The sequence below is a fragment of the Brachyhypopomus gauderio genome, chromosome 10, assembly GCF_052324685.1.
Source record: "Brachyhypopomus gauderio isolate BG-103 chromosome 10, BGAUD_0.2, whole genome shotgun sequence".
NCBI lineage: Eukaryota > Metazoa > Chordata > Actinopteri > Gymnotiformes > Hypopomidae > Brachyhypopomus > Brachyhypopomus gauderio.
Window position 1 is genome coordinate 3,393,999 of NC_135220.1, and position 20,633 is coordinate 3,414,631.

Here is a 20,633-nt window from a genome sequence, read left to right on the forward strand (position 1 = left end):
TGGCGCATGCGCGTTTGCTGCCTTTCGTTGGCCGTACGCCGTCAGGCACCCTGAAAGAGAAGGTTGGACGATTTGAGAGATCTGATTCAGCATAGACTGCACATCATCTATGAATTCTTTACAAACTACTGTTGAGCTCATGCGACTAATATATAGCTGCCCACGTGGATACACGGAGTATATAAATGAAATCCATGTGATGTCCTTACGTGATGAGCGCTTGAATTCTGAATCTGCACTGTATAAGTGAGCTGAAATGAGAAACACAGTATGCGTTACAGATCAATAGGCGACAGCCGACCAAATTTAACGATCAGTGATACACAATCAATCGCATTAATTAGGTTGCTCCGTGTTTTAGAAATAGTTCTTCTTAAATCAATTGTTAGTGGCATAAGGGTAGTAATACATTAAAGCAATTGCTTGGCTTTGCACTAAGCTGACACCATAATTGCGCGTGTACCTGTTTTTACGCAGAGCAAAAGTGCTCTTAGAGAAACGCATCTATACGGAGCTGCCTAGATTTTATTCTGTACAAGCGCACGGGAAACCTCCACCACTGCTTTTTATTTATTTAATAAATGAAAAAAGACGTGACAAAGCTTAGGCAGTAGAGAGGGGGAGGGGGAGCCAGGGAAAACAGCACGCTCGTGAGCAGGGAAGAGAGAGAGAGAGAGCATCTTCTGCAGGCATTCAGGCCAGAGAGGCAGCCTCTGATTGGTTGGTGGCAGTCAGCGACGTCAGCATCGCAAGGAGGAGAGTGGAGAGGAATCACAGCGAGTCTGGGAGGGAACCCGTTACACTCTAGATGTTCAGATCTGAGGACACTCCACTGCTGCAGCTTGACATCTCGTGATTTCTGCAGATATACATCACTGCCTGAGCAACGCTCTACCCAGACCAGACCAGTTCAGGATTAGGACTGCAGACCGCTGACCCCCAGCCATGAACTACCTGCGACGCCGTCTCTCCGACAGCACCTTCATCTCCAACCTGCCCAATGGCTACTTGTCAGACCTCCAGAAGTCCGATCCATCCCAGCCGCCTCCACCCAACGCGGCGGCCGACGGTGGTCAGCAGGCCGCCCCTCCGCCCGCCGTCTCTCCTCCACCCGAGCGGAAACCCCAGCCCGCCGCTCAGCCCTCGGGAACTGGCTTCTTCAGCTCCATCACCAACGTGGTGAAGCAGACCGCAGCCTCCGCAGGGCTGGTGGAGCAAACCACCATCTCCATGGCCAAGAAGTACAAGATCCTCCTGGTCATCGATGAGCCCCAGCAGGACTGGTATGTGCTGTGTTACCACAGCTCTCGCCGTTCAACACCCGTCGGAATTCTGATAGCATCTCATTACATTTTTGAGTTGTTGGATTTGCATCTTGTATAGTCAGTCGGTGGTCTGCTGAAACCTGTTGAAACACGTTGGTTATTGGTAAATGCATGCCAGGGCTACTAATGATATGATTGTTGACCATTAAAATACATCATGCAGTTATTGGCAAAATCAGGAAAACATCCCAGCAGCAGGAATGATGCGTTTTAGTGTGTTTGCAGTGTGTACATATGTCCTAATTATAAGTAAAGCTGAAGTTTGTCATTCATCAGATAATATTAGAGGTCTCTGTAACATAAATGTTAATTAGCAGGTTTCTAGTCAGCATAATTATTGCAACTATAATTATTACAGTCAATATGTACAAAGTTTGTAACTGATATTGAAATAGACCTAAATCCACAGACTATGTATGCATACTACGTAGGATACTCAGCTGGTCATATCTCGGCTACTCCAGGCTGTTTTCCAAAACAATTACGGTCTTTAGCATCTTTCATTTGTGTATCTGCACAGACATTTCTCTTGATTACACTCTTGATTACTTTATTGCCATCTTGGTTGGCAACGAATGTGATTGTTTTCATCCCTTTGTGATTAGTCTAGGTGTATCTTAATAAAAGCACATCCCTTAATTGCTGACATATTTTGCCTTTGAGATGTTTGCCTTGTTTCTCAAATGTAGGCTGCAGGAGAAACAAGCCTCAGGGAGGCTCAAGTGGACAATGTCTTCGATCTCTTAAAAGCAGTGCTGTGTAGGCTAATATTTGGAGGAGATGTTTAACTACAGCCCTGTGCCCACTGTCATGTGGGTCACCCCTTGCAATTAAATAGTTGGATTACAGGGTACAGTGCACGTCAACCGTTCCTTGTTTCAGTGTACATGTTTTGTTTTTTTTTGTTTTTTTTTTTCACGGCAGAGTACACCCACACACCCCCCCTCACACACACAAGCACACATTACGTTACATCACCATGGTCCCTGGTTATTGACTAGATAACCCAGCCTCTGCTTTGTGGTGGTGTCCCTGTAGTCTTAGAGTGTGAGTGCAGGCGTATCCATGAGAGATGTACAGGTCTGCGTTTCACACTCAGCACTAAGATCCCTACTCTGCGTGCGCATGTTTACTGTGGCATATGCACTTTAGCCTGCAGTAGACCAGGAGTGTCCTGGTCCAGCAGCGTGATCTTCCCCCTGCAGAGTTGATCTCCAGCGTCATCCTAACACATCTTAATCCAGTGAATCAGCACCTTTGGTGCCACCTTAATATCAGAGCCCGTGTGCTGGTTCAGGGAGGAAGACTCTGCAGGGTGGAGGATCTCCGTGACTAGATTTGGCCATCCTGCAGTAGCTATGAAAATGGCATGAAGGCGCTTTCATTTTTAAAGTAGTTTTGCATTATTCAGCAGCCGAATTGTCTTTACCACGGGTCATAGCGACAGACAAACAGATAAATAAATACTAATAAATAAAGAAACAATGGCAGCATCATTGCGTTGGCAGTGATCCAGTGTCAGTGGCCATGCGACGACCTCTTCCTTCGTTTTGCTCCGTTCACAATCCCATCGATCAGCCTCCCTTGGCAGGACGCCTAGGTGCTAACAGGCACACAATATTGCACAAGTGTCTTTTTGACCTGAAGGCCATTTCTCCTGATGACTTAGTGTATGCACTGTACATACTTTGATGTTGGATTATAAGATTCCGTAGTGGCTTCAGAAGGACGACGACGGTTTTGTTCCACGCCTCGTCAATATCGACGGGTTGTTTCCATGGTAATGTACGCACCTGTTCCTAGTTAATGGACTCTTTTGGCCTGCTGATGCGTCTTCGGCACTAGTTTGTAAGGTCCTGCCTGAGCTTCACTCTGAGCTCGTGCACCTGCTGGGTTTAAGCCTTGGACTGTGTGATCCTGTGCAGTTTTTCCTCTTTGATCTTCTGTAAAGCACCCCATCATGGAAAACAGAATTTCCTTTGACATAACTGAAATAACAAATTGTTTTCATGTTTTAAAAACACTGTTCACTCTCCCAATCTATATATAGTGTCTAAGCTGCAAAAACAAGAGCACGTGTCACAAGAACAGACTTATTTACATGTCTCTGTCTCTTCAGCTCTCTGCAGTGGCCCAACACATTTACATCACAGTTCTGGGCTTTCAGCTCTGAGGGATTTTTTTTTAGCATGTGGCACAATTCACAGCAGCCAATCAGAACAGAGCTCGTATATCTCATATCCATAAATGCGCAGGTTCAGCCTGTTTAATTACAGGGATAAAGAGGAGGTAGATAACCCTCATGAATTATGGTTGTTTAGGGAACATAAAACCACATTAATGTTGTCAAGGAAAAATCTGAAAAGAAACCCTCGTGATATTAAAACTGGAAAAATGGACACGCTAGTGGCCCATGAATACATGGCATTGTGCTTTGGAGGATGACCAACCATTTGTCGGCTGTCCACGATCAAATCGCGGAGTCTCATTTTGGCTCTGTTCATTGCTGTATGTCCCCGCTAGTTTTGTTCTCCCATGTTACCAGTGCTGACCATGACAGTGCTGAAAGCATACGGGGAAAAGGCCACATGAAGTCTGATCTGGACTTTTTCAATTATGTCACATGTGGCTATGAATCAAATATGTATCTGATCTAAGATCACATACGGTAAGTAAGTAATATCTGATTTCAAAAGATCTTTATCCACGCAGCCCTGTCACATTAAGGCAAAACAAAAATCAGATTTGAGCCTCGCAATGTGAATGCTACCTTATGAGCTGACAGTGAGTCACATTGACAAGAAACATCTCACGCAGAGGGGATAGAGCCATGATCGTTGCAGACAGTTGTTTACATTACACTGCTGGTAGGAGTGACAGAGATGATCAGTCCTTGTCTGTTTGGCTAGAGAAGCAGCTCTTTGGTCTGGTGGGCAGAGCAAGTGTTTATTGTTCGGAAGACGCAAGTTGAACACCAGGTGTGATTCCTGCCCTCAGTCTAAATGATAAAAGCAATACACTCCACGTGATACACACAATACACTAATAATGTGATTTTTAGCTTATTCGATGTTAAAGGCGTTGTGCATTCCGTGCAGGTGTCATCAGTCATGGGTGGTGGGAAGATGCACAGTAAGGACTTCCATAATGGCGTGTGCCTCTATTCAGGCTTGTGTTTGTTACGCGTCACGCCTGCTCCCCCCCCCCCCCCCCCCCCCCCCCCCCCCAGACAGGTCCAGCCAGCCAAGAGGGAGGCTGGCTGTCTGGGGCAGATGGCAAAGGAAGCAGCCAGGCTCCGTCTTGGTGGGAGTCTCAGCAGGGGAGGCCGGCTGGTGCTCGGAGAGAGAGACGCGGTGCACATCCGCCTGCTGTCCTGCGATGGCGAACCGGCCTGGGAGCCACACGCCACGCGGCAGCGAGCGTTTGGACGGCAGCTGAAAACACAACACAGCTGTGTCTACTGCCACAGGAGGAAACACTGCAGGTATCCGTGGATCTGCTGCTGGGAGCAGCGTGCCAACCTTATGGCACCGACCACGGCAGACGGCTCCAGCAAGAGGCTACGTGCCTGGTGGTTTCTGAGTGGTGGGAGACAGATGAGTGTATGAAAAGAAGGGACGCCATGTTGTTCAATGAACCACTGACCACTGTAATGCCATGAACTAGTGCCGGTTGGAAATGGAAGCAGCTTTGCCCACCAACGCTACAGCCAGGAAGATTGTGAGCTGCGTAACGTCCTGTTTTGGACTGGTAATACGGCGTTTCGTCCTCGTTCGCTAATGACTACACCGGCTGACGGCAAAGTGGCCTGCACTCCAGTGGGCTGAACACATCTTTGCTGATTTCTGTGCTCGACTGTGTGAGGTACACACGGTGGCGTTTCCCAGGGAAGGGGGTGAGTTTATCGTGAACGCGGACGCTAGCAGTGAAGGCAACAGCACCGTCCTCTCACAGATGCGGGACAGAACTGGATGAGTCACAGCGTGCTACTGCCAATTCCGTGAGCAAGCCAGAGCAAGTCTGAGCTCAGCTGCTGCATCGTGAGGAGAGAGCTGTTTGCCGTCGAGGTGGTGTTACTCCATATCCGCCCTTATTACTTTAGAGTTCACTCCATACCCGCATACCGGCTCACACCTCACAGTCCCACCCATGCAGTTCAGAGAGGTCATGAGGTGCATCGTGGGTCTGTGCTACACCGTGCTGGATGGTTGCTCGGTAACGCAGGTGCCCAGTCTCGTCGCCAGGGTGCCTCGAGGAGAGCGAGGATGCGCTGGGACGCTGCGACTGTCGTCCCTAGCAACACTGGGCTCGACGCTGTGAGCCGTGTCCTGTCACCCAGAGGAGTCCTGCCACACCCACTAGACCATGTAGAACTCTCCGGGGTGCACAGATGGCTCCAAGCGGGAAAAGAAGGGAAAACAGGACGCCTGACGGGCGCACGGCTAAACCGCGTCCCTTCGTGTTGTGTCTGCGACAGCTTCCGGCTGCACGGCGAGGGAGGTGTCGGCTGGCGTGGTGCACATCAGCGTAGGCACGACAACGAGGTGTCTGTGGTGGAGATCCTGGCATCCAGACCGCCACACAGGTGTGGAACTCTAGGTTCTCACGCGGTCACACGCCTCGCCCCAGTCCCGCCGCTCTGGCCCACCACAGATGCCCTGTTCCCCTTCCCCACCACAGATGTTGGGCACTGATGTGCCATGGATTACTTCACCGAGATGCCCGAGGCAGTCCCCAACCACGGCTTGGCCACCGTGGCGGAGCGGCTGGTCAAAGAGTTCTACTGCCACTGTGGAGTTCCTGAGGAGCGCCTTGGTGACCAAACGTGACTGAGGTCTGAAGACTTCGTCCACAGATTCAGAATGCATTTTAAATTCAGTGGAGCGCTATTTAATGCAATATGCAGAACGTACTGAAGAGAAAGTACTGCAGAATTACTCTGCAGTAGAACACATGGCTAAACCACGTGAACACCTACCACGTGAACACCTGAACACCTACCACGTGACCTTCTTGAACATGGCATTCCAAATCCATGGGCATTAACACGGACTTGGTGGTTCTTTTGTCGCTTTGCCAGCTTGCACTCTGGCCTCGCACAAGACTGGAGTATTGTTTGCACTTTGTGGCCATTCAGTCCCAAGAGCGCCGTGCTATGTTGGATGAGAGAGCCTGGCTGACGGATCAGCCCAGAGGTGCTTCTAGAGCATGACGTTGTGCAGGCTGCTGGAGTGCACATCGCTTTGTGTTCAGCGGCACTGTTATGCGTGAACAGGGCAAGACCTTCACCAAGCCATCGCCAAGAAGGTGCATGCATGTAGTTGTCTGAAACATCTTTGAATGCCGTAGTGTTTACATTACTCTTCACTTGAACTAAAGGGCACAAACCTGACCTACTGTACATTATTCCTCCTCCACCAAACTTCACCGTTTGTACTGTACATTGTGATAAGTCAAGTTTATCTGGCATCTGCCAAGCTAAGATTTGCCCATTGCATCCAGACAACACATTTCCATGGCTACTCTACACCACTCCAGCTGATTGTGATCTCAGACTGATGTACAACAGTGTGGTCATCGAAACCCATTTCATGAAGCTCCTGATAGTTCTTGTCCTCAGCTCAGCTTGCTTCTAGAGAGATAGTTTGGACCTATTTGATGAATGTTGCAACAGAGGAAAAGTGTTTTTTTTTTTTATGGAATATGCTTGTATGAATGAAACTTCAGCTCTTGGTGACCACTTTTAGCAGACGTTTACCTGCTCTGCTTATCGTTGTGTTGTGCTTGTCCCTAGATGTTGCCGTTTCACAGTAATTACATTTGACTGGTGCAGAACTGTCAAGGAAGAAATTTCACAAACTGACTTGTGGTAGAGGTGGCATCCCATGACTGCTTTGAGTGCTGCGTTTACAGTCAGTCAGTACCAACCGTTGGACTGCCAAGTTTTGTCTATAGCATGGTATCACAGTACTCCATCTTGTTCACCTGTTCCATGCATGCTGTTTGCCATGTGGTTTTGTTTTATGTTTTTTTTTTCGCTCTATCTCTATCATCTTGTCATGCAGCTCACCCCTCCCCTCTACCTATACCCGGGTGTTCTACCTATACCCGGGTGTTCTACCTATACCCGGATGTTCTACCTATACCCGGGTGTTCTACCTATACCCGGGTGTTCTACCTATACCCGGATGTTCTACCTATACCCGGGTGTTCTACCTATACCCGGGTGTTCTACCTATACCCGGGTGTTCTACCTATACCCGGATGTTCTACCTATACCCGGGTGTTCTACCTATACCCGGGTGTTCTTTGTGTCTGTGTCTTTACATCCTCATTTATTTGTGGTGTTCTTTGGTGTGTTTGTTGTTTGGTGTGTGTGTTCTTTGGTGTGTTTGTTCTTTGGTGTGTGTGTGTGTGTTCTTTGGTGTGTGTTCTTTGGTGTGTGTGCTGTTTGGTGTTTGTTGTTTGGTGTGTTTGTTGTTTGTTTGGTGTGTATTTGTTGTTTGGTGTGTGTGTTTGGTTTGTGTTGTTTGGTGTGTGTGTGTGTTTGGTTTGTGTTGTTTGGTGTGTGTGTTGTTTGATGTGTGCGTTGTTTGGTGTGTGTGTTGTTTGGTGTGTGTTGTTTGGTATGTTTGTTGTTTGGTGTGTTTGTTGGTTGTTTGGTGTGTGTGTTTGGTTTGTGTTGTTTGGTGTGTGTTGTTTGGTGTGTGTGTGTTGTTTGATGTGTGCGTTGTTTGGTGTTTGTTGTTTGGTGTGTATGTTGTTTGGTGTGTGTTGTTTGTATTGTCTCTATGCTATCTTCTGTCCACTTCTGTCCCTTAACATCTATACCTTAGCTTCATAGTTTCTTTATGTCCTTAGTTTCTGGTTGTAGTCACCTATTTCCTGTTTCCTGTTTCGAAATGTAAGATGGATGACACTGTATCCTCCTGTGTGTGTGTATCCTCCTGTGCGTGTATCCTCCTGTACGTGTGTCCTCCTGTGTGTTTGTATCCTCCTGTGTGTGTGTGTGTCCATCCTCCTGTGTGTGTGTGTGTGTGTGTGTATCCTCCTGTGTGTGTGTGTGTGTGTGTGTGTGTATGTGTGTGTGTGTGTGTATCCTCCTGTGTGTGTATCCTCCTGCTTGTGAGTCGTCCCTGCTCCTCCACCCGTGGCTTCGTTTGTGACATTATACACCTGTCAGCAGAGAGTGTGTCTGAAACACCTGAACTCAGTAATGAGGATGGGAAAAATTCTGTCAGAAAAAAATCACCTCATGACCTAATGACTGTACCAAACACAGACAAATCCCAGTTTGTGTGAGAGAACCCCTGTGACAGGCGAGAGACAAATAAACGTACACTCTCAAGAAAGTTGTCTTAATCTACAGAATTGTTCTATTACATCAAACTCGATAAAAAATTTCACTAAGTACATGCTGTTAAGGACCGTTTGCTTTCCCAGTCTTACAATACGCCATCACTAACTCGACATTTACCGCTCACTGTGTACCTTAACAGTACATTGATGGCAGCAGACACATTAGTAGCCTACTTTGCACATTAATGATAATACGGGTTTGGAAATTGGAAGCTTCGTTTTCATAGAGCTGCTGGCTGAATGGAAAAGCCTCTTGATGAAATCACCACAGTGACTCATCAAAACGAGTGACACCAATTTACATACTGAATGTGAGACTTGTGAGAAAGACACAGCAGGTAAAACCGACTGCACAGTCTCGCAGAATATTGAGTTTCTGTTCCTTAAATATCACGCATTCTTCATGCATTTGTGCCATGTCCATAAAACAGTAAATAATGATTGCATTTTAATTGTATGTCTTTGATCATGAATTAAGGCTCAGAAGCAGGTGGTACAGTAGTAACTTCCAGCATCCTGCATGGTAATTGGATGTGTGCTTGAGTGGCAGGCTTTTCTCTAAGTGCTAATCAATCAGGCTAAAATGCCTGGGAGCAAACATTGCCTTTAACATTGAGCTGGAAGACGGCCATTGACACGGCCCCCCCCCTTGAGAGAACTGAAGCACAGACCAGCTGGAGAACACTCAGAGGGAAGAACCATCTCCAGAATTAGGAGTTGGCGAAAAAAAGAGCATCGCATAGCGACTGCGCCTGTTTCACGCGCCTGTGAATGTCTTCGTCGTTTCCAGCACACGTTTATGCTCGTACACCACTCACGACGCCACTATGTTGCAGCATCGCAGTCGACGGGATCTTGAATCCAGTGCGACGCAGGTTTTTTTTGGATTGGGTGGTTAGGCTGCTGGAGTGGTTTGTGCTGATCCTCGTTTGTGTGCACGGTGCAATACGCCACACAAATTAATTTAGCATTTTTTGCTTATCCCAAATGCTTACATCTGACCATCCAGACAAAATACCTGCTGCATCTGCCATTTTTTCAGCTTTGTTCTTGCCTTTCATGGCTGTAAAATAGAACTCGGTGTCCACAGTAGCAACGATTGCTTGTTTCACAAAAAAAGAAGTGTGAATAAAATTTCAATCCTGTCGGGGACGCGCAGGCCGCCATATCTGTGACCATTCACTGAAGCTACGTGAGCCTGCTGCCCTGTGACATGCATGTTTTCTGTCAACACAAGCTCCCACGGCCTCTGGCATTTTATCATCTCCAGAACAGCACGAGGAAAGAAGACCTGCTGTCATGGACATTTACAGTAATGTCATGGATCCCTTCCCTGCCAATCAACAGCATTGCTATAGTGTCACTGTGGGAATGGGAGTGGTTTACAAAAAGCAGTACAGACCAGACCAGTCCAGACCAGACCAGTCCAGACCAGACCAGACCAGACCAGGCTGCACAATAAACACAACCCTTCCTTCCCATTTACATAAGAGCTGGCATGTCTGGTGCTGTGACTTACCAATACCCACGAGCTCTACAGGCCCAGTCATGATGCTTTGATTCCCTTCTTCCGTTTGGATCATTTCGAGTTAATAAATTGGTATCACTTTCAGCCTGGTATTGATTTATTTTCTCCCCCTTTGGTCTCGCTGGTGGTGAGTCACTGTCGTCTGCCCACAATGTCCCGCGGAAGAAGGAGGGAGTGTTGACATGAATAATTCACTCTCTACTTTCTGACAGTCTGCTGTCATACGGTTCTATATGGCAGATTCGCAGCAAACGCAAACAAAAGCATCTCTCCTGTCATCTGAATGAATTTGGTGCTACAATAAAAGTTCTTGAGGACGTGAAGAGTCAGTATGCTTACATCACCCCAGCTCCTCTGATCATTAGCAAAAATCCCAGTACCTTAAATGTTCATGTGTGACAGTGAGCAATGTGAACACGCCAACCCTGCACTATGAACGCTGGTCAACTGTTCTCAACGCAGCAGTTACACTGACATTCTAGTGCCCTGAAATAACCCTAACCCTAACCCTAGACTGCCCAGTGATGCAGGAGCAGGGGGTAACTAACAGATGGGCTGGGCAACACATTGGCCATAGACTGTATCTGTAAGAAACAAACGATTTTTAATAAAGCCTGTAATTGGCTCATGTCCTTGCATACAGTCATTAATATTTGAGTTACATTGATTGACTTTGCTTCTGTTTTACAGGCCCAAAGTTTTTAGGGGCAAGAAACTGCAGGGAGATTGTGACATCAGAGTGGAACAGGTGGGTGTGTGAAAGCACCAGACGTTCAAAACGTACAGCACTCACCTGCCTGTCTTTGACGGTAACCGTGATGCACACACCTGTTCATCGACTCATTTATCTGCGTTCAAGGCTGAGTTTCGTGACCTGAGCGTGGTGTCTCATGCTAACGGGACCTGCGACGTGGCTATGCAAGTCCTTAGGAATGGAACCAAAGTAGTGAGGTAAGCAAACACACCTACAAGTGTTTGGGAGTTTGATGGAGCTCTATATTACAGTAGAGTTTAACCGGTTGGGCGCCACCACATCAAATAGTGTGTCTCAGTTCAGTTTATATCGTTAAAAACTATTTCACCGTGAAAGGTTCTGAGGCTGTACGATCTATAAATGAAGCAGCCACCGAATCTGTGACAGAGAAAACGGAGAAAACCAAACAAACCAAAATGAAGGAAATGTTTTAGTGTTTTTGTTTAGTGTTTAGAGTTAGTGTGTATGTTTATTGCTTATGTTTAGTATTTATGATTTGTGTGTATGTTTAGTGTTTTTGGTTAGTGTTTATAGTGTACACTCACTGGCCACTTTATTAGGTACACCTGTCCAACTGCTCATTAACGCAAATGTCGAATCAGCCAATCACATGGCAGCAACTCAATGCATTTAGGCATGTAGACATGACCAAGACGACCTGCTGCAGTTCAAACCGAGCATCAGAATGGAGAAGAAAGGTGATTTAAGTGACCTTGAACATGGCATGGTTGTTGGTGCCAGACGGGCTGGTCTGAGTATTTCAGAAACTGCTGATCTACTGGAATTTTCATGCACAACCATCTCTAGGGTTTACAGAGAATGGTCCAAAAAAGAAAAAATATCCAGTGAGCAGCAGTTTTGTGGGTGCAAATGCCTCGTTGATGCCAGAGGTCAGAGGAGAATGGCCAGGCTGGTTTGAGCTGATAGAACGGCAACAGTAACTCAAATAACCTGTTGTTACATCCGTGGCATGCAGAAGAGCATCTCTGAACACAACACATCGAACCTTGAGGTGGATGGGCTACAGCAGCAGAAGACACACTGGGTGCCACTCCTGTCAGCTAAGAACAGGAAACTGAGGCTACAATTCACACATGCTCACCAAAATTGGACAATAGAAGATTTTTTAAAAAACGTTTAAAAACGTTACCTGGTCTGATGAGTCTCAATTTCTGCTGCGACATTTGGATTGTAGGGTCAGAATTTGGCATCAACAACATGAAAGCATGGATCCATCCTGCCTTGTATTAACAGTTCAGGCTGGTGGTGGTGGTGCAATGGTGTGGGGGATATTTTCCCAGCACACTTTGGGCTCATTAGTACCAATTGAGCATCATGTCAATGCTACAGCCTACTTGTGTATTGTTGCTGACCATGTCCATCCCTTTATGACCACAGTGTACCCATCTTCTGATGGCTACTTCCAGCAGGATAACGCACCATGTCATAAAGCATGAATGATCTCAGACTGGTTTCTTGAACACGACAATGAGTTCACTGTACTCCAATGGCCTCCACAGTCACCAGATCGCAATCCAATAGAGCACCTTTGGGATGTGGTGGAACGGGAGATTCACATCATGGATGTGCAGTCCACAAATCTGCAGCAACTGTGTGATGCTATCATGTCAATATGGACCACACTCTGAGGAATGTTCTAGTACCTTATTGAATCGATGCCACGAAGGATTAAGGCAATTCTGAAGGCAAAAGGGGGTCCAACCCGGTACTAGCAAGGTGTAACTAATAAAGTGCCTTGTGAGTGTATATGTTTAGTGTTTATGCTTAGTGTTTGTGTTAGGTGTACATGTTTAGTGTTTGTTGTGTGATTATGCAGTCGAAATTTGATGGTATACATTGGCTGATCTGTTTTGTTTCGATTTTAAATGGTCGAGTGGAATTTTGATGTGGACCATGGAACGTTTTGGCTTCTGGTGCCAAATGGTCTATAACCGCAGTGCTTAAGATGTCCGTCTCCTATGCTGTAATTGTCTTGGCCTGAGTGCCTGGAGACATCGGACACTAATCCAAGCACATCCCTAAGAGGGCCTCAGTGCGTTCATGGGCAGGAGCTCTGGCTGTGGTGGTGGTGGTGGTGGTGGAGGTTCTATTGGAGGTCTGCTGGCTGATTAGACTCCTGGCAAACTCCGAGCATTCTGGGAAGACAGGAGGATGCGCTAGTGTGGTATGCAGATGAGGTCTGAATTTGCTTTAGACCCACTTTACCATTTCCCCAAACCATGAGGTGAAATAACAGCAACGTTTTTTTCTAATAAATGTTTCTAACACAAGTTGGGTGTTATTTCTAATAAGGTGACTATATTAAGACCACTATGTCATTATGGGGTTGATGTTGTTGTTGTTATTGAATGTAAGAAAGGTTATTGTGTGATATGAGGCAACACCTGTTGTCACATTCCTGCTGTCTCTGTGTCTATAAATACTCCGTAACTCTGAGACACAACAAGACATCAGTATCTACAGTCAAGGTGTTCCCACACTATGTGTCAAATCAACACAAGGCATTAAACCAAACCACCTCCCGATCTCTTTTATAGCACTTGATCGGTGTGCCAGCTCTAACCGAAGTGTCTGAACTTGTTTTCAGGTCGTTTAAGCCTGACTTCGTACTGATACGACAGCATGCCTTCAGCATGACGGAGAACGCGGATTTCCGCAACCTCGTCATCGGCCTGCAGTACGCGGGCATCCCCAGCATCAACTCGCTGGAGTCTGTTTACAACCTCTGTGACAAACCATGGGCGGTGAGACTCCGTGTGTGACTTCACAGCGAACACAGCCGACAAAAAGCTACACAAAAATTGATGGAGTTGATAGTCATTTGATCAGATTTTGATGTGGTTTCATCAGCAGAGCAGAGGATGAATTAGCTGTGAGAGAACAGTGTGGTAGTAATGCCTGTAATGTGTGTCTGGGTTAAAGGATAACTCAGACTTGACTTCATCTGTTTTACCCAAAGTTTGCTCAGCTGATCAGCACACACAGGAGACTTGGAGCAGAGAAGTTTCCCCTGATAGAACAAACCTTCTACCCAAACCATAAGGAGATGGTAAGAGTTCTGTGCTTCTAACCCACAGGTGCAGCTTTGGCTTTGCTTGTTGTAGCTATTTCTCACGTATTTGTGTCACAAATGCAAACAGAGCTACCAAAGTGAAATAACGGCTAGGACAATGATCAAGAACCATAAATAACTCTTCTATTGTTGTACACTGTTCAGGTAACCATGCCAACCTTCCCTGTTGTGGTGAAAATTGGACATGCTCACTGCGGAGTGGGGAAGGTAAGACTGAAACCAGCCACCGTGTCTATAAAGACGAGAAATGCTCACGCATTTCCAGTTAACCATCGTCTAACTCCGTCTGTTAAGGTGAAGGTTGATAATCACTCAAAGTTCCAGGACATCGCGAGCGTGGTGGCCCTCACACAGACCTACTCCACATCAGAGCCCTTCATCGACTCCAAGTACGACATCAGGATTCAGAAAATCGGCAGTGATTACAAAGCGTACATGTAAGTGGCACTGCTGCTGCCTACAGATCTGAAAATATCTAAAATATCCCAGTGGCAGACGGGAGGAGCTGGTGAACTGGTCCTGTGTTGCAGGAGAACCTCTATCTCAGGCAACTGGAAGTCCAACACGGGCACAGCCATGCTCGAACAAGTGGCGCTGACTGACAGGTAACAGTTACATATGAGAAATATATCATTGTGAAAATACATTCAGGGAAGTGCTATATATATATATTTTTTTTCTTCAAAAAAATGTTTGGCAATCATAAATAGAACCGCCTGTGAGTTTTGAGTTTTGATTAACTCCGTGTGAATAGGTGCTCTACTGTGACAGACTGAGGAGGTAAAATTATTCCTCTTACGCCTCTTGTCTTTTGAAAGAGAAATGTTTCAGTCATTACAGCAGACCTCAATTTCTCCTCCATGGATGTCTTCTGCTGCTGAGAGATTTCTAGCATGGTTACAGAGAGCAGATTCACACCCGACGGAACAAAGACGGGAATGGTTTTTGATTCGACAAGCTTGTTATGAAGTTGTCTGTGATCACTTTCTGAAAACAGCTTGGGTGCCATGACCCTGCTTACAAAGACTCTGTGTGGCAGGTATAAGCTCTGGGTAGACACCTGCAGTGAGCTGTTTGGAGGCCTTGATATTTGCGCAGTCAAAGCTATTCATGGCAAGGATGGGAAAGACTATATTACTGAGGTAAGCTTAAAATTGTGGGTGATCTGTATTTATCTGAACTGCATCTAACTGTCTAAGCTGTGTGACTGGTCTCTGAATAGGTGGTGGGATCCTCCCTACCACTAGTGGGCGATCACCAGGCCGAGGACAGACAGCTCATCGCTGACATGGTCATTACCAAAATGAACCAGATTATGGCACATAATCCTACAAGACCAACTACAATCCAGCCAACACAGGTACATTTAGGTATTTGTGGAGAGATACAGGAAAAATTTAGTATACAATAGCATATTAACATTAACATATATTACAGACAAGGATATTAGCATATCCTTGTCTGTAATATAATATACTTGTAACAGTAACTACCGGGGTGTGTGTGTGTGTGTGTGAGTGAGTGAGTGAGTGAGTGAGTGATTGCTACTGTTTTTCTTGTTAGTTTATTTAGCTGGTCTGTGTATCATGTTCTATATTTTGTATTTTAATATGTTTTTATAGTCAACTTCTATCTTGGCCGCGTCTCTCTTTTTAAACATGTTCTTTGTTCTCAAATAGATAAATACTGCAATTGTTGTATTTACTTCCTCTAGAACAACAGTCAGAAGGAAGCCATGACAGACCTGAAGAAGACTCCATCCCAGAAGCCTCCGCCTCAAGGTTGTTTGCAGTATATTCTTGACTGTAATGGCGTTGCAGTAGGTCCAAAGCCAGTCCAGGCCAACTGACGTGTGGGAGAGAAGCCAGAATTACGCTGCTCTGCATGGGTCAAAGGCGCTAGAGCCAGGTTCAGTCAGGCTCTCTGGGGAGGGGGGTGCTCAGAGAGGAACCCTGGACTGTGTTTTTCCCTGTGCGGTGTCTATCAGCTGTGTGTCTGGAATGGTTGCTTGCGTTCCTCTGTGAAGCGGTCGTGTTCTTCAGGGCTGTATCGTGTGCTGTCATGAGCAGACTGTGTCCACAGAGTTTAGTGTTGCTTCCCCCCTCACGCCCCTCCCTTTCATCTTTCTATCTCCATCGTCCCTGCTGTAGTCTCCATTTCAATATGTGCTTACCAGTGGTACTCAAACTGTGACTTGATCAGCAGTTTGACATTGTGTGTGCAATATATATATATATATATATATATATATATATATATATATATGTGTGTGTGTGTGTGTGTGTGTATGACCATGGTGGAATTGATATAAATAGAAGTGTATTGATATTCATACACTGTTTTTCTGCATGAGCCCTTCAAAAGCAGGTAATTGTGTAGATTGTTAAAGTGACATTTGGTGACATCACTGTTATTTTTTTTATATAACAATTCGAACAGATTAGTGGTGCTTACGGAATTGTGAATGTGTAATAAATATCATCCATAGTAGTTGCAACTTAGTGATCAGAGAAGCTATGTACAGCACTGTCAGTTTTTGAGGAATTCAGAAATATCAGTGGCTTTTTATTTTAGCTACATTGTAAAGTATTTTTTCCAATGGATTATGAGAAAAGATCATGTGTAAGAAACTCCAATATACTAAATACTAAATATTGATTTTTGTACCAGGTTGCTAGAGATGTTTTAACGGTACACCAGGTATCAATAAGATATGACAATTCAAATGGGGTATTTAGGAAAATGACTAGGCAGTGTGTTTTTTTTTTATAATTTGTTCTCACAGATATTTTAAAAGTTATCAATGTAAACCAAAGGTTTCACCCCTCCTCCCATACTCTAGTCCTATTTATTGGTATATATTTTTTTATTTATGGGAGTTAGTAGGTTTGATTTTGACCACACCAGAGAGCTTTCTGAAGGCTGAATGTGCCGATTACTAATCCTACATGAACAAAAAGGTACATGTAGATGTTTGGGCAGCAACGGTAGATGTTTTGAGGTAAGCCATATTCAGCAGACCAGAGTGCTGGGGGTGACCGGGACAGAACTTTAACTCCTGTCTTTGTGTTGTTGTAGTCCACGTGTCAGCTTGTCACTGTGACTGGTTAAAGAGTGGAGATTTTGGCACTAGTGAAGGTGTGTTTGTGTTTCTGTGGTCTTTCAAATGTTTGCCTTATTTACGCTAGTGCAATATGTGGAGTTTGTATACGTAGCTACTATTTCTGTCACACGAGAGGTTTAAACACTCATATAACTAGTGCTAAGCAAAATCATATCTCTGACTATCTTCTTCCTAGATCAGAGGTCAGGTTCCCCCATGTGCTCTGCTAGGTCAGAGGTCAGATTCCCCCATGTGTTCTGCTAGGTCAGAGGTCAGATTCCCCCATGTGTCCTGCTAGTTCAGAGGTCAGATTCCCCTTTATGTCCTGCTTGGTCAGAGGCCAGGTTTCCCTTCTGTGTTCTTACACATTCCAATGCATGTGAGGTAGAAAATATTTGCTATATAATCAAAATGTATGTTGATGTTGAGAAAAATAGTGTGTGTCTTTTATTGAACTTTGATGCTATAAGGATCACATAAGAAGATTAACATTTGTGTCTTTGGTTTATACTAATACAATTGTCCCCATATATAGTACTCTTCTGTCAACGGAAGCATGATACTATTCCAGTGAAATTGTTATATGTTTCTATCACAAGTTTATTTCTCTTTTAAACTCAGTTGTTTGATATAATTGTATATGTACTGTACTGTGGAAAATGAAAATATATACAAAAAGCTATGCGCTACTATTTTAAGGCAGAGATACAAGATGCAGTCATGGCTGTGGTCGAGGGCAATCAAGGGTTAGGAATGAATGAGTTTTTTAATTGGATTGTAGTGCTGCTCTGCATAATCTCTGAGGATTAAGTTTACTATCTTATAAAGTGACATCAGGTTCCTTAGATTTTGAGCAAACACCTTAAAACACAGAGCTGCAGAAAACCAGTGAAAATTCAATCAAACTTAAGAAAAAAGAAAGAAACAAACAAAAAAAGGATAACTGAAAACATTTGTCAATGCATTTGTGATATTTTGACTCCTCACAGGCAATAAAGCTTACACTGCAATATGTTTATTTTGTGTTGTCAGCTCGGTTATTTCTGCTCTGCATGCCAATGACGATAACACACGTCTACTGGGTTTTTTGCAGTTTCTGAGATTAACACACACACACACACACACACACACACAGTGTACCCTTCTATACAAGCGGGACCAGATGAAGGGACCTTGGTACTAGTATTGGGGACAATATAAGGCTGTCTCTGTCAGTTAACCTGTGGAAGACACACTAAAGGCATGACACTGTCACATGACCCTGCTTCTGTTGCATGAAAGTGCTGTTCTGTACTACACTAAGGAGTATTCTCCTTTGTCGTCCTCCCCTTTTTGCATACGTGTTTGCTTCTAATTAAACCCCCAGGCTTTTTCTGTCGCCTGTGTCCTGTAAATATAAATGTGGACGGACAAAATTATTTGGGTTTCCAGCTGAAAAGCACTGCTGTATGTTTTACAGTATGTATTAATATCACAGTGTTTCTTATGCAAAATTTAGGGGGCTGGTTGAAACCCCAAGGATCAATGTCCGCGAATGATCAGGCTTCTTCTGGGGCGTCTAGTGCTGCGTGGGTCAGGGGGCATTCTGCTGGTCTGACCACAGAGCATCAGTGCACCGTCGGAGATGGCTGTGGCCGGCCGGGCCCACCCCCACAGACCCGGCCTGCCAAGCCTGTGCCTCCCGTGCGGCGAAGCTCACAAAGCCAACGGCGGGCCACCCATGCCGAGCCTTCTCCGTCTGCAGTGCAGGCCGGAGACGAGCAGCAGGGGGCAGCGCAGAGCCAGTCAGCCGCAGTGGCGGACAAACCTCAGGTTTCCAATCCCAGCCATTCGGATTCAGTGGAACCTCACCTGACACCCAAGCAAAAGGATCAGGCCCCCCCACTGCTGAAGTAAGTGCTTTTAGTTTCAAGCGATTTCGTCTGTTTCCGTTGGACATTTTTTATTTAATTACACAATCGGTCTCTGTCCTCCTGCAGGACATCCCAGTCCCTGTCCAATGCATCAGAACGCAGGGACAAGTCCTTCACAGCTGGAGAGGATGTGGTCCGAGCTGAAGCGATCCGGAACCTGAGCAAGTCTTTCGCAAGTCTGATCTCAGACTGACCGGAAAAGCAGAAAACTGTTCAGCACAAAAATGACAGTTCATTCCACACTGTTATTATTCTGTCTATTAAAACATTATTATAATGTTTATGCTGTGTACATTATACACAATGCAAAGTGTAGTTCTGGATTACATATTTCCAGTGCAGTGCATTATGTAGTCATAAAGTTGCTTGTAACATAACACAGAGTAATGGAAGTTGTTTTTTATTTATCAGTAATTAACAGAAACGTGTCTGTGCATTTCTAATATGTGATTGCATTGGCCTGCGGCTGTCTATTAAACTGGTATTAAACAAATCAAGTGTAAACATTGGGTAGGAAATAGTCTATAACCTTATAGCATTTGGTTGTCTTCTTTATCATCTCTGTTCCAGATAATGGGATATATACTACTCAGCAACCTGTAAAGCACTGCTAACATGAAAATTATGCTTTTATTTATATTTATTTTATTTATATTTCTTTTTTGTGTTTTGAGAGTTGTCTCATTGTAAAAATTATGTGTAGTCTCAGATCTGGAAATCTTGCCAGAATGTTTGCATAAAAAAAATAAATATACATTTGTGGGTTTGGACATAAACACATGTGCATTGTGGGAATAGACCAGGTAAGCAGACCCAGTTAACAGGTACAGTGATCACAGGCTGCAAATAAAGTATATACAATATCTACATATATAAATATATAAAGAATAGCATATAATATTCAAGAATATAAACATCTGAACCTTCATGTTCAGATGTGGAAGAGTAAAAAAATCTAATTCTGCATCAATGCTTCTGTTGCTAAAGATAAAATTCAACTGCTTAGGCAAAATGAAACTAGGGAAGATCTACGTGAGTGAAAAATGACTTAATTCAGGAACTCATTAACTTCATTTCATCAGCTTCTGCTGATTAGCAATATTGCTATTACATGTCAATATGGAATAAGTAAACAGATGTTAAAGGTGGACAACAGATACAATATATCCAGAAATAGTAACTAACCTTACAAATAAGACTCAATTTCTCAACATTGAAAATGGTCAACATGGTCCTCCATAAATACATAAAAAATGCAGGCAATTGAACTAAAACTGCATATTTTTCAAATCACGTGATGTTCGTCCCTCAGGTGGGCGGGACCCGTGATCCATCTCACCTGAGGGTCGTTTGTTCGTCTATATATATCTTGTATTTGTACCAGTTGACTGCTGGTTATTATTTCCTTAATCTGGAACTATGTCACAGGTTTTTGGTTTGCGCACTTTCAATTAAACCATCCTCTTTCCCTGAGACTTGGCGTGATCGCTTCCTTTTTAGTTGCTCACCCTGCCCGTCACACTGTGGTTAATTTAAAACTGATTTTATTACTGTAGA

At 44.7% G+C, this 20,633-nt stretch overlaps 1 protein-coding gene across 1 annotated transcript; it reads left to right on the forward strand.

Annotated features, from left to right (window-relative positions):
- Positions 1–20: 20 nt before the first annotated feature.
- On the forward strand, positions 21–20,549 carry syn2a (synapsin IIa). The gene is made up of 13 exons (XM_077018786.1): positions 21–1,283; positions 10,903–10,960; positions 11,072–11,163; positions 13,575–13,731; positions 13,947–14,036; positions 14,205–14,267; positions 14,355–14,497; positions 14,591–14,665; positions 15,100–15,202; positions 15,283–15,420; positions 15,775–15,841; positions 18,662–19,055; positions 19,143–20,549. Exons 1-13 carry the CDS (start codon positions 946–948, stop codon positions 19,267–19,269), a joined length of 1,845 nt encoding a protein of 614 aa, XP_076874901.1. The 5' UTR covers positions 21–945; the 3' UTR covers positions 19,270–20,549.
- The last annotated feature ends 84 nt before the right edge of the window (positions 20,550–20,633 follow it).